Consider the following 12958-nt stretch of genomic DNA (forward strand, 5'->3'; position numbering starts at 1 on the left):
GTAGCCAAAGGCACTGCAGTTTGGATAAGTGTCATTCTGTGGCTATACTTATAGAAAGGCGTGTAACCTGCACTTATTGCTAGTTATGTGTCCATAAGAGGTAAGAGTGTCCTTAGTGTCATTTCCCTTCAGGTGCATGGTCAACTTAAATTCAGGTGATTTTTCTTACTTCATCATATTAGTTACTTTTAGATGGAAGCTTTTCTATCTACTTTAATGCTCTTTGCTTAATTTATGTGGGCTGGTTTTCATCATTTTGTCAAGATTTTTTTATCCAGTAGTTTCAATGGAAGAAAACGTCTTAGTGTAGGAGTCAAAGTAGTTAATTAATACTTTTTTTATTCTAGGTTTTAATGCATGTATTAATATGCATTAATGATTGCTCCTCTATATAGGACAACATTTTCTGTAGCCTTCTTGATATTCCTGTGACTATTCTGTTGATTTGAAAAATGGATACAGAAACACAGTTTTTTACTGTGGCTGCGGCTTTTAAGTCTAATTGTATATGTATATAAATAACAGAATGAATATGTGGGGCTTCAAAAGTTACATACAAGCTTCAGCATGCTAATCTATAGCATGTAGAAAGTGGAGGAAGGGAGTCAAATTTCCATTTTTTAATAGGGAATTTAGTTATAATTTGCATTAGTAGAAAAAATGATCATAATTTGATGTGTAAAAGGCTTCCAATATTTTAAAGCAATATCTAAAATAATCATTGCATTTTTTCCCATTTAACATCTATTAATGTATTTAAGAGTATTTTCATACCTCCACATTTATTTTTTTTTGTTCTTACTAGGGCTATTTATTATACAGAGATGCGAATAATCACAGTATGACAGCCATAAGAATAAACCCTGAAACTTTGGAACAAGACGGTACAGTTGCTTTGCCAGGTGAGAACCTCCAGATGAGAGAAATTTGGTCTAGTTGGTTTTTACATGTTAGTATTTTCAGGCAAGCAGAAGAGAAACTGAGAGATTTTGAGGTCACAAATAGATTGCTTTATGACTTTGCTTCACATCAGACCAGCTTCAGTATTTCACTTAAAGGCCTTGCATCTTACTCCAGTTGCTGGAAGAATATTGCAACATTTTAGAATATGTGAATGTCTTAATTTAAAGACTACAAGAGCTTAAATTCCTTCCTAAAATTTTTTTCTTTCTCCTTTGAACTTTGAATGTTTGGCTCATGTGTGACTTCATTTCCAGGATTTCTTACGTGTAGGCAATTATAAACTATGAACAAAACCATTTTTTTTTATTAATAGGATAAAAATATATCCAAAAAGCAAAGGCAACTAATGAACACTGATGGACCATGCTTCTGATGTTTATATTGGTGGTGGATTTTGGCTTATTTGTTTGGGGAATTTTTTTTCAGTTTTGAGGGGTTTTGGGTGGGGTTTGTTTGTTTTGTGGGGGTCATTTGTTTTCATTTTGTTGTCTTTTTTCTGAGGAGCCTCGTAACTTCAGTCTGTTTAGAGAATAAGGATGTTCCTGGAACATGCTTTAATGGCTTCTAGTGAAATACATCTGTTCTTAGCTACACAGATAAATAGCAGAAGGACACAAGAATATTTTTAATCAGACAATGACAGGCTTATTTTGTAGATCAGAAGAAAGATTTTGTTTCATCCTGACATAAATAAGAAACCACTGAAGCCTCAGGAAAGTTCTCTAGGATTTTTGTCTTTAAAATGCAAACAGCATTTTTTTAAACAGGTTCTGAATGTTGAATCTAGTCCAGCAACCTTCTGCACATCCTTAAAGTATGGATGACTTTTTAAGCTGCTCTTGCTCTTTGTGGGGCTGTATGAGATATTTCAGTGTGAGCACATTCAAGGACCTGAAAAACTGCCTTTCTGAGTGGTTTTTCAGCATTGTTCACCTCAGGGCAGCTCCTTACACAGTAGGGTTCATTGATGTCTTTAATTATGTTACTATTTGTAAACAAATCAGTGTTCTTCATGCAAGTCTTGAGAGAGATATGAGCACATTTAAAGTCTACCCTTTGGAGCTGTTAGCTTGTTTTTGCAAATCTCAGTGACAAGTGTCGTTCTGCAAGACTGCCTTGTATTTATACTGTAAAAAAGAACAGATTAAATGCGTGTGCCTTCTCAACAAATTGCAAAAGCAAATCTGAATGGGAATACCCTTTCAGAAATTTCTCAAACTATCTGCACAGTTGCATTTTGTATGGTTTGTGATGGTGTTAAAGTAGATGTTAGATGTTCTTTGTAACTCCAGTCCTTTGTATTTCAGTCCTTGAACTTAGCTGTTTTGCTTTGTGCACTTCTACACATTTATTTCAGTGTGTTATTGTGAGAAGATATGATCTTGTTCTTTTGCCTAGGATAAATTCCAGGGGGTCCACTTCTGGTTATTTTCCTTTCCCATTAGAAAAAATGAAATGAAGGTAGGGGGAAGGTGTCTGACCTGAGGAAAACTGAGTAGGTACTTAACTCTGAATAGTAGTGGCTGCCCCACTGCTATCTTATGGTGACATACCAGTTGTTCTAGTCCTGAAAAGCCATGCTGGATAGAACTAGAAGCCAGTGATCTTGCCAACAGCTGAACACAGCAAATATTTGCTCCTATTTGGGATGATATTCAGACATGGCTCTATCTCTTATTAATTAATCTCTTTCAAATGCCTGGGCTGGTGATAGTGCATTAAAAAAAAGTTTTAGAATTTATTCATACAAGGGATGCCTAGGAGGTTAGGAGATGTGATTAGAAGTTGATCCTAGGTAGAACTCACAAGACCATAGAAAAATCAGAGAACAATGGAACATTATTTTCTCCTTTCTCAGACAGTAGGATCCAGCAGCTTCTTGAAACCATAAACTTCTATTTTTGAAGGGCAGTCTTTCCACTCTGAAAGATGATCTTGCAAATCCAGCCTTATATCTGGAACTACCAGGCTATGTGTCACCATTCTTGTGTCTAAGGCCTTTGCCAAGATTTATACACTGTACCTGAGTTGTGTATGTTTTTATCTGACTGTGTATCAGGCCATGTATCATAAAAGAATGTCTGAATTCCGTGAGAATTTAATAGGTGACTAGACCTTAATTTACAGAGGTTTTAATCTTTGCCATTTCTTTCAACAGTGATGCTCACTGCATACCTTAAAACAGTTTCTGTTTTCAGATGGAGAAATTGAAGTCACATTGTATATGGTTTTACTGTTCTTTGAAATTGCAAATTAGTATCTTAGGCTCAGGACTGTTCCCTTAGTGCAGAAAGTGCTGCTAACTGGGGGTAACCTGGATGACCTCAAGGCCTGCATTTTTAGCAGGTGCAGAATGCTCAAGATGAATGTCAAAGGTGATGCTTCACAGTCATCTTCCTTTGAAGCCTCTGAGGAGGCTGTGATTAACAGATGTCTGTAGTTATGTGATTTTAGTAAAACATAAACCCTTTCTCTTATAGCAATCTCCAGACAGAAAGCTTGGTTATCCTCACCCCTGTAAATATATAGCAATATACAAAGATTGGATAAGCTTTAGGATTGATCATACAAGTTCCTTCCTAGCTAGGAGACTATACTAGTTTTCCAAATGCTCCATTTGCCTTCCATTTTTTAGTCTTCCCAATGATTTGATTTTTAATACTGGGCCTGCTTGTTAGCTAAGCAAGTGCTAATTTTTAGGAAGTCTTCTGGAGAGCATGTATTAAAAAAACCCCAAAATATCCCTGTTCCAGATTTCCTCTTTGAACAGATCTACCAAGCACAGGACCAACCCCCAGAAATGTTTACCAGGAGACTGACCTTTCTTGGAGTGACTCAAGCAATAGGCTAAACAGTGCAATGTGGACCCACTGGTGGGCAGAATTTGCTGTTTCCTTGGCTGTTCTGCTTGTGTGAGCATGTAATTTTCAGTCACTCAAGGAAACTTCACGCATACCAGCTTCCTGTAACCTTTGGAGAAACGTGATTTAGATTTGTTTTGAAACTTCTCATCCAGTTACTGATACTTCTTTTATCACCAACATGACTTTGCAGCATAGAGAATTAGTAGTATGGACTGCCTTTGGTTGTTAAAACTGAGATTGTTTTTGCCAGAGCAGTATTTCAAACTTCAGTGTTTCTGCTGCCATTCTCCATCATGCTTGCTGCATACCTTCTGTGATTCATACCTGGTTGTGCTCTAAGGGAAAGGAAGGTTGTTTTTGTCTATTTTTGGTATTTTGCTTCCAGATGTGAAAGTTACAGAAGGCTTTCTAATGCATATTCTATTCCTGGTAAGACACTGTATTGGACTGGACAGTGTATCAGGAAAAAGTAAACAATAGGTTTCTGTGGGGTGTTTTCAGCTGTATTGTTTTTAATGCTTTGGCTAGGTAGCAAAAAAAACCAGCGAACTTGCTGGTTATGCTAGAAGGACATTATCTGTGCTTCATGTAGCGTTACATTTATTTGATAAAATGTTAATACTGGATCTTTGTTCAGATTATGAAGCAAATATTTGGAGTGTAAAGTGGCTGTCCCGTAGTATTTTTGGAAGAGATCTTTTTCCTGTGTGTAATCAATGAGACAAACACAAGCCATATGATATCAATCTCTTTGCCAGTAGCTCCATCAACAGTGCAAACCCCCCCTAGATTTTCAGTTAATAGTTTGGTGAAATTCATAAATTGTGAAAAAATGAGATAAATAATGAGAACCATGATTCATTTACTTCTGTAGGTTTTATATGCTGGACTGAGGAAATGTTTCTTTGAAGATAATGTCCAAAGACAAAAAAGTCTTTGGGAAAGGAGAAAGATTTAATAGTCCTGGAAAATTTGAATTTGTGTTGTAATAGTTTGGAATATGCTTCACAGGTGATTACCTGTGAAAGGCAAATGCTTTTTTTTTTTTGCAGTTACAATTTGGGGTGTAACAACTCACATTTCATACAGTGGAAAGTGATGTAATAACTGTTACAGGAACTAAGGAGATTTACATGGTTTTGGTGAGACAGGACATCTTAGTGTAAAATAACACATTATAAGAATGGTATTATCTCACTTGAGATAAAACAGAACTCTCATGCTCTGATTGGAGTGAGAATGAATTAGACAGAAGCAGAGATTAGTGTGTGTATGCATGCTAATATAAACTGATGCAGTGCACTTCATTTTTCTCTCACAGATTGTCATACTGAAGGGCAGAATATCCTTTTCACGGATGGAGAATATATTAATCAAATAGCAGCATCTAGAGATGTAAGTTTTACAAATGATGGGTAAACTATTTTTCTCTCAACTGAGTTTTATTTTACAATATTTATAGCTTCCTTTTTGCTTTGTGTTTGGCTTTTTCTTCACTAACACAATTAAGGAAGAAATCTATGCAACTAGAAATAATGGGGAACGTTCATATTATTGCATAAAGATGCAGTATTTTGGTATTAATTCACAAAACTTTGATTTGTGATTGATTTTTTTATTTTTCAGGTAAGTTTTAAGAAAAACTCCATTGCTCTTTCAGGAAAAAAAATCTTATATGTTGAATAATGTCTTTTTAACATGTTCTACAGGTTCTTTTTGGGATAAGTTTTGTAGAGCTTAAAGATAATTTTTTTTCTTGATTTAATTTCCTGTAATTGCTTTGGAACTTATTGGTGCATTTCAGACAGTTTTATTAGAAGAGATAGGAAATATACCACATTCCAGTTGATTTTTGTGTGAAAATTGCCTGTTGGGCAAAGCTGTAGAAGCTCAAAGAAGTGCTCCTACTAGGGACAAAACCGTAGTGGTAGTTGCATTTTTTTTTTCAGCAGACAGTTACAATGCTTTTAGTTCTGGTGGGGTTTTTGGTAGTGAGAAATCTGTAAAATAGGGATGGGGTGAAACTGGGTTGCCAACAGATGCCAAACATCAACTGTAGAAAAACCAGGGTTAACCCATTCCCCTCCTAAGAGAATCGACTGTTGGTTTTTTTTCAACATGGCGAGATGAAGATACTCTGCACTTCTAAACAGAAAATTGTTCTAGCTACTCTTTACAGCAGTCACTCTGCATGCAGAATTTTGGGTTCTGAATCAGGAGAAATTCAGGGCTTAAACATAGGTGCAAATAGTTACAAGAGTAACATTTCTACAGCAGTTCACTATTTTTACAGTGTTCATAGCATTTTCATAGAACTCAATATATGTTTAAGGAGTCAGATACTTACTTCAGCTTGTCCTGATGGCCAATTTATTCTTTTCTCCTCTATAGTAAATGTTATGTTATAATAAATGTTACTTTATCAATGTGTCCTCTGACATTTACTCTGAAATAGTACTATGTTGATGCACTTAGGACTTGAAAAGCAAAATAATTCATTTCTTTTACAGTATAAAGTGGATTTTTGTAATTATTGCAGGATGGCTTTGTAGTGCGAATATTTGCCACGAGTACTGAGCCAGTATTGCAACAAGAACTGCAGCTTAAGCTTGCAAGAAAATGCTTACATGCCTGTGGCATCTCATTGTTTGATCTGGAGAAAGATTTGCACATTATCAGTAAGTTCTCTTCTTTGAAGGTTAATAACAAAGCTGGTAATTCAAACAGTAGAGCTGAAACACTGTGCTTTCCTTTGGCTCTACTATGTGCAGGAAGGTATAGCTCCAGAATAAACACATGGAGAGGGGTTTGAAGCCATTCAAGCATTACTTGACTCAGAGTCAAATCCATATACCCATTCTGTCTCTAGTACTGTTCATGGTTTTCCAGTATTTTCTGTCAGTTATATAATAAATATATAATTGTTTGAAGCTTGGACTTTATAAAACATAGAAGCTGTGGAACTCTGTGCTGTGGGTCAAAATTAACAAGTTACAAGGACACTGACTGGATTAAAGGGAGAGAATTACATTGAAAAATACATTTGCATCAGAATCTGAGGTGAAGAATTGTTAGTATCTATGACGGTATTTTGAAAAAATATCACTTGGCCTTTACTTTGGGATGTTTTTGCTCTATTGAGCTTGCTTTTGGTTCTATTAGAACAACAAAAAAAGCATACTTGGCTCTATGGACCACCTCCAGCAGAGGTGGATAGGTGACTGGTCTGTGAAACTGCCTCGTTAAACTGTTCAGTTAACACAATCTTACTTGCACAGGTACAGGGTTTGATGAGGAATCAGCTGTCCTTGGTGCTGGGAGAGAGTTTGCACTGATGAAAACTGCTAGTGGAAAGGTACTGATAATATTCTGTAGTAAATAGCAAATTGCACCAATAGATTTCTGTTTTTTAATTTAATCATTATTTTCCATAATTACTTTTTGCCTTTTCAGTATGTTAGAATGTATGTCTATAACAGTATTCAAATATATTTTTCAGAGCCTGCTTTAAAACATAAAAGGCAAATGTTTAAAAGCATAAACAGATAGTTGGAACCCCTCAACATGACTTGAATTTATAGGAATTTCTAAAGTCAGTCTTGCAATGAAGGGCTTTGTTTAAATTTGGGAAACAAAACTGTCTTCTGTATACAAATGATGTATTAGCACCTTTGCAAATTTCACCACCTCATAACTTTCCACAGTCTGACCACAGTAATTTATTTAAATCCCATCCTGATATTATTTTCTGATCTTTTAGAAAATTATTGATTCCCTTATGCAAATTTTTCAATTGATTTCTTTAAACCTATTCTTAATGATTTGATATGTTGTTCTGTTCAGTGGAGACTTTTTGAGGCATTTGCCATAATCATGGAAATTTAGAAACAATACTGTCACTGACTCTTTACATTACTTACTGTGATTCTATTTCAGTGTGAAAGACTAATGCTATTTATCTTGTAGAAACATAGTTCTTAATTACATGTTCAAAATTGTATTTCTTTGCTGGAATGAAGGCCTTGCTCTGCTGCTGTCACAACAGTGAGATTGTTGAAAATGTTAGAGTAAATATTTTTAAAGAAAATTTAATGGTGTGTACCAGAATTTGATCAAATAGAACTCTTCAACATTGAGGGAGACAGAGTAACTTTATCATTCAACTAACAAAAGTGCCTGTTCAGTATAAAATTAACAAATTTCCTGGGTTTGGTCTATAAAGTTGTCTGTTAAGGTAGGAAATACAGTATGTAAGGCAATGTAAAATGGATTCATGTGCCCCAGAGGTTGACATACCAATTTTACAGAGCTGTTGAGTTGCATGTTTCTAAAGGAAACTTTTTATTTCATGTCAGTATTTTTCTGTTTGTTCATGTGAAATATCTTACTCTGTTATTTATGTAGTCAGTGGCTACTGTGCATTTACTAAACATGTTTTACAAATGTGTTGAAGCATATTAAAATATGTAGTAATGTTATTTTAAATTGATTTTATTATTACAATATCATCTTGTTTTTACACAGACCAGACATTTTTGTGAGGTGTTTTAAATGCTTCCTCTGAGTACTTTCTATGGTTCTTTCTTGTGTGTTCAACTCATCTAGCCAAACAATTATATATGAAAACTCACTCAGTGGCTCAGTAGAAAGCACATTTCAAAACAATCTAATCTAAGAATCTAATCAGAATGTTTCCCCCATTAAGTCAAAATTGATGGGTTTGGGACAGAGATACTGTAATGGCATAAACAAAGTCAAGAAGAGTGCAGTGTGCTTTGAAATGAAAGGAATTAAAAACAATGCAACTTCGAGAATTATGTAAGCTTGAAGTGCTGTGGCATAACTAAAACTGATAAACGTTTTTCTCCTAGATTTATTATACTGGCAAATATCAGAGCCTTGGAATCAAACAAGGTGGCCCTTCAGCTGGCAAATGGGTTGAACTCCCAATCACAAAATCTCCAAAGATTATTCAATTTTCTGTTGGACATGATGGCTCACATGCCTTACTCGTTGCTGAAGATGGAAGCATATTCTTCACAGGTTCTGCTAGTAAAGGAGAGGATGGTGAATCAAGTATGTATTATTGCTTGCTTGACCAGTGGTTGGTAAAAGCCTCTTAAAGAGTTTTTAATCTGAAAAGAAGAGTTTCAGCATTTTCCAGGAACATGTAAGCATGCCATTTGTGCTGGAGATTATGCTGGCCACAAGTCCTTAAAAACAGTGCCAAAACCTCTCCCACCTACAGAATCCGATCTGTGTTTTACCACAGCTTGGGTTATGTGGTGGAAGTACTATTTTAGAATTGTCCCATGAAAAGACAGCAGTAAATTTGGTCAGGAGGCCATGCTGTCTGCTCGGGATTTTGAAAAACTGTGGAGCCAAACTTTTGCCTCTTTGCTTTTGTTTTATTGAGCCTTGGAAATGGGTGTTTTGCTGGCTGGTGGAGGTGCATTGATGAGAACTTGTAGAAGCAGATCTTCTGTGCTTGATCAAGCAGGATTCTTCAGACATTAAAGAAGACAGATTAATTTGATCTTTGGACTGACAAATGCCTCATCAATAGAAAATTAACACATTTCCTAGTCTTGATTTCTGTAGGTTGAAATAGACTTTGTAAGACAATTGAAGAGATCTTTAAGTGTCCTGAAGCTGTGATCTGCTGTAATATTGAATTAAATACTTCACTTTAGGAAACAAATGGTAGATGATGATGTGGTAGATTAATAAGAATAATTAAAGTGATTTGAAATACTTGAAGAATAATTTCTAAAAGATACTGATCTAATCATGTCTTGGCTTGCCATTGAATTTTTTGAGAGGAACCAGTATAATGCAATTAAAATTAGACCAGGAGATTGTACATATAGTTAGTTTTTTGTTTGGGTTTTTTTCATTAGTGGTCTGAAAACTAGTGATTATGCCTGTGATGGTTTGGGGATTTTTTTGGTAGATTTACTTTTAATTTTTTTCTTTATTTAAAGCTAAAAGCAGACGGCAATCAAAACCATATAAGCCTAAAAAAATTATTAAAATGGAAGGAAAGATCGTCATATCTACAGCATGCAATAATGGAAGCAGTTCTGTAATTTCCAAAGATGGAGAACTCTACATGTTTGGAAAAGATGCCATTTACTCTGATAGTACAAGTAAGATAGTATTGGTCTTTTAAATTATTTTTCAACTGAAGTAATTGAAATTAATATGAAAGGTTTTAGCTCATGGAAATATTGTTTGTGTGTTTCTTACCTTCCTAATGTATTTCTGACATTCTGGTGATTCAGACAAATATGACAGAAGAATTGAAAAAGATAGTTTCCAAAAGTTCTGTAAAATAATTTAGCATCAATGGTGACAAATATCCAAAGTAATTCTTCCACTAAGGACAAGAAAAAAAAATTAACTTGTGTTAATCTGACATAAGAATGCCACATAGGAAAAAGTCACAGAAATAAGATGTGCTTTGGTATGAACAAAGGCTGCTGAAAACTAGGCCTTGTGTGCTTCTCTGCTCATAAAGTAGCAGGGGATCCTGTACACCACAGTTAAAGTAAAATATTAATGAAATAAATTCTAATGGCTTTATGACTCCTTCAGAATTCTTTTTCAAAACAAGTGATTTGCAGCATTTTTAGGTTTGCTTTTGGCTTTTCATTTTTTGCGGGACAAGTGGCCTAGGCCTAGTTCTCCTTTCACTTTTTATTCTAGCACTTGTTTTTTATATCTGTTTTTCTGTCTTGCTGTAAATTTTTATATTGTCCATATCCACTAACAATTTTGTTACATCATTGAGTTTACTTCTTAGCTAGAAAGTGCAATTTTTCACTCAAGTGTTTTATGTCTTGCAGGTTTAGTAACAGACTTGAAAGGCCATTTTGTGACTCAAGTAGCCATGGGCAAAGCTCATACCTGTGTGTTAATGAAGAATGGAGAAGTTTGGACCTTTGGCGTAAATAATAAAGGACAGTGTGGACGAGACACAGGCTCTATGAGCCAGGGAGGAAAAGGTATGGGACCTTCAGGGCTTTTTTTCCCTTTTCATTTGCATGCTGGCAAATATCAGAAGTGAAAAAAAATTAAACATTTTGTTGTAAAATGTAATTCCAACACTAAAGCTTGAATACATGCAACATGATGTAAAAAATCAAGCATGTCCATGCACAGAGATTTCAAAAAAGTCACTATGCTGGCTGAGCAGGCAAATCAGGCATTCCTAGTCATTCCTTTTAAAACCTGATCTGTGAGTGCTCTTCAGAGCTTCAGCAGTTCATAGACACATGGAATAGTTGGAGGTGGAAGTGATCTTTTAAAAGTTATTTAGTGCAACCCCCGGCAATGAGCAGGGACATCTTCAACTAGATCAGGTTGCTCAGAGCCCTGTCCAACCTGTCCTTACCTCTGTGGATAACCAGAACCCTCTCTGTTGGCCTCAGAAAGCAAGTATTTCTTATTTCAATATCTTAATTAGGTTTTGGAGTTGAAAACATGGCAACAGCAATGGATGAAGATCTGGAAGAGGAACTGGATGAAAAAGATGAGAAGTCCATGATGTGTCCTCCAGGCATGCATAAATGGAAGCTGGAGCAGTGTATGGTGTGCACTGTATGTGGAGATTGCACAGGCTATGGGGCCAGCTGTGTTAGTAGTGGGCGTCCTGATAGAGTTCCTGGAGGGTAAGCACACATGTGGGAATGTGGGTGGTACAGTGAGATGGATGGCTAAAGCACTTTCTGAATGTGAACTGAGTTTAAGTTTCTAAAGTAAATTTATAGCTAAATATGTAGAAGTACATGCTATTAAAATCAGAAACGGCTTTACATTTCTGTAAATAGCTTGTGATTGCAGGAGACTTAGTTTTACAAACTGGTTTTTGTGCTTTAGCATGTAGTTCTTTACTAGAAGCTGTTGGATGTGAACACCAATATAATTTCTGTCTCTTGACAGAGCTGCTGGCTCAGGATAACTTTTCTTCATCCTGTGATGGATGCTTATCTTGCTATTCAAGTTGCCTTTATCTGTTACTTCTTATTTGAACTGCAGAGGGCCACTGCATCATGATTACTATTTCTTCAGCATTTTGTGTGCTCATTGTTTCCTTGTTCATGTTTTCATATGGTGTGCATTAAATTGAAGAAAGAAAATTAATTCTGAGAAGTCAATTCATTGGAAGGTCAGTGTATGGTCCTGGCACCGTGCACCAGCGGCCAGGATTTAAACCAGCTGTCCTTCCTGTCTATCTCAGGAAAACTTGCATGCCACAGACAGAACAAAGTAATAATCTTTTTAATTAATCATTTTAATTACAAAGGCATCAGTAAAGCATAAAAATAAATGATAGTGACAAAGCAATTCTGTTTCCTGCAGAATCTGTGGCTGTGGCTCAGGTGAGTCAGGCTGTGCTGTGTGTGGCTGCTGCAAGGCATGTGCTAGAGAACTGGATGGCCAGGAAGCAAGGCAAAGAGGAATCCTTGATGCTGTAAAAGAGATGATACCTTTAGATCTCTTGCTGGGTAAGTAATATGAAATTAGCAAAAAGACTTTCAATTCTCATTTTTACTGCACCTCTTTTTTCCCCTATTGTTGTCCAGTACATTTGTTTACACACTTTGTTACAGGAGAGTTTTAGTGTAATATTGTTAAAATTGTGCTTAATAGTCAGATTTATTTATTGGTGATACAGCAAATTGGGATCATTCTGTTAAGTGAACTGTTCTAAGATTACCCTTACTACAGTCACCTGTGCCACTTATGACCTGTGCAGTTACGATACTAATGTTGATACTACAAAGTTCTTCTTGTCATTTTGATATCCTGAAAAGTTTTCTATAATGTTTTTATCAGGATTTAAGCATTCTTAAGCTAAAACATGGCTAATTTGTGTAAAACCTCTTAAAAATATAAACAATCGTAGACTTGGTTTAATAATACCGTCTGAAACTTTTTAGGGGAGAATGGAGATAACCATGACAACACATAACTTCATATATGTATCTGCCTCAATACTACTTAGTGATGTAGGAATAGTCAGATTCATGAAAACCAGGAAATTAGGAGATAAAGCTTAGAACTCCTCCAAATTTACTCAAATCCTTTTTATTTATTGTCAGGGCCATGTAAAAAGCAGCTAGTAA

General features: G+C 35.7%; 1 protein-coding gene across 17 annotated transcripts in view; it reads left to right on the forward strand.

Moving 5' to 3' along the window:
* Positions 1-12958, forward strand: part of MYCBP2 (MYC binding protein 2) — a 175355-nt gene that overhangs the window by 39763 nt on the left and 122634 nt on the right. For 16 of the 17 annotated variants that reach the window (XM_053936636.1, XM_053936620.1, XM_053936621.1 and 13 more), the window contains exons 8-16: positions 806-902; positions 5149-5222; positions 6367-6505; positions 7106-7182; positions 8699-8903; positions 9812-9976; positions 10676-10834; positions 11296-11500; positions 12192-12337. In XM_053936636.1, coding sequence (XP_053792611.1) covers positions 806-902; positions 5149-5222; positions 6367-6505; positions 7106-7182; positions 8699-8903; positions 9812-9976; positions 10676-10834; positions 11296-11500; positions 12192-12337 — 1267 coding nt within the window. Of the gene's footprint in view, positions 1-805; positions 903-5148; positions 5223-6366; positions 6506-7105; positions 7183-8698; positions 8904-9811; positions 9977-10675; positions 10835-11295; positions 11501-12191; positions 12338-12958 lie in introns of those variants that run through there. The other variant, XM_053936637.1, reaches the window with a different exon arrangement.

The sequence above is a fragment of the Vidua chalybeata genome, chromosome 2 (assembly GCF_026979565.1).
Source record: "Vidua chalybeata isolate OUT-0048 chromosome 2, bVidCha1 merged haplotype, whole genome shotgun sequence".
Lineage (NCBI taxonomy): Eukaryota > Metazoa > Chordata > Aves > Passeriformes > Viduidae > Vidua > Vidua chalybeata.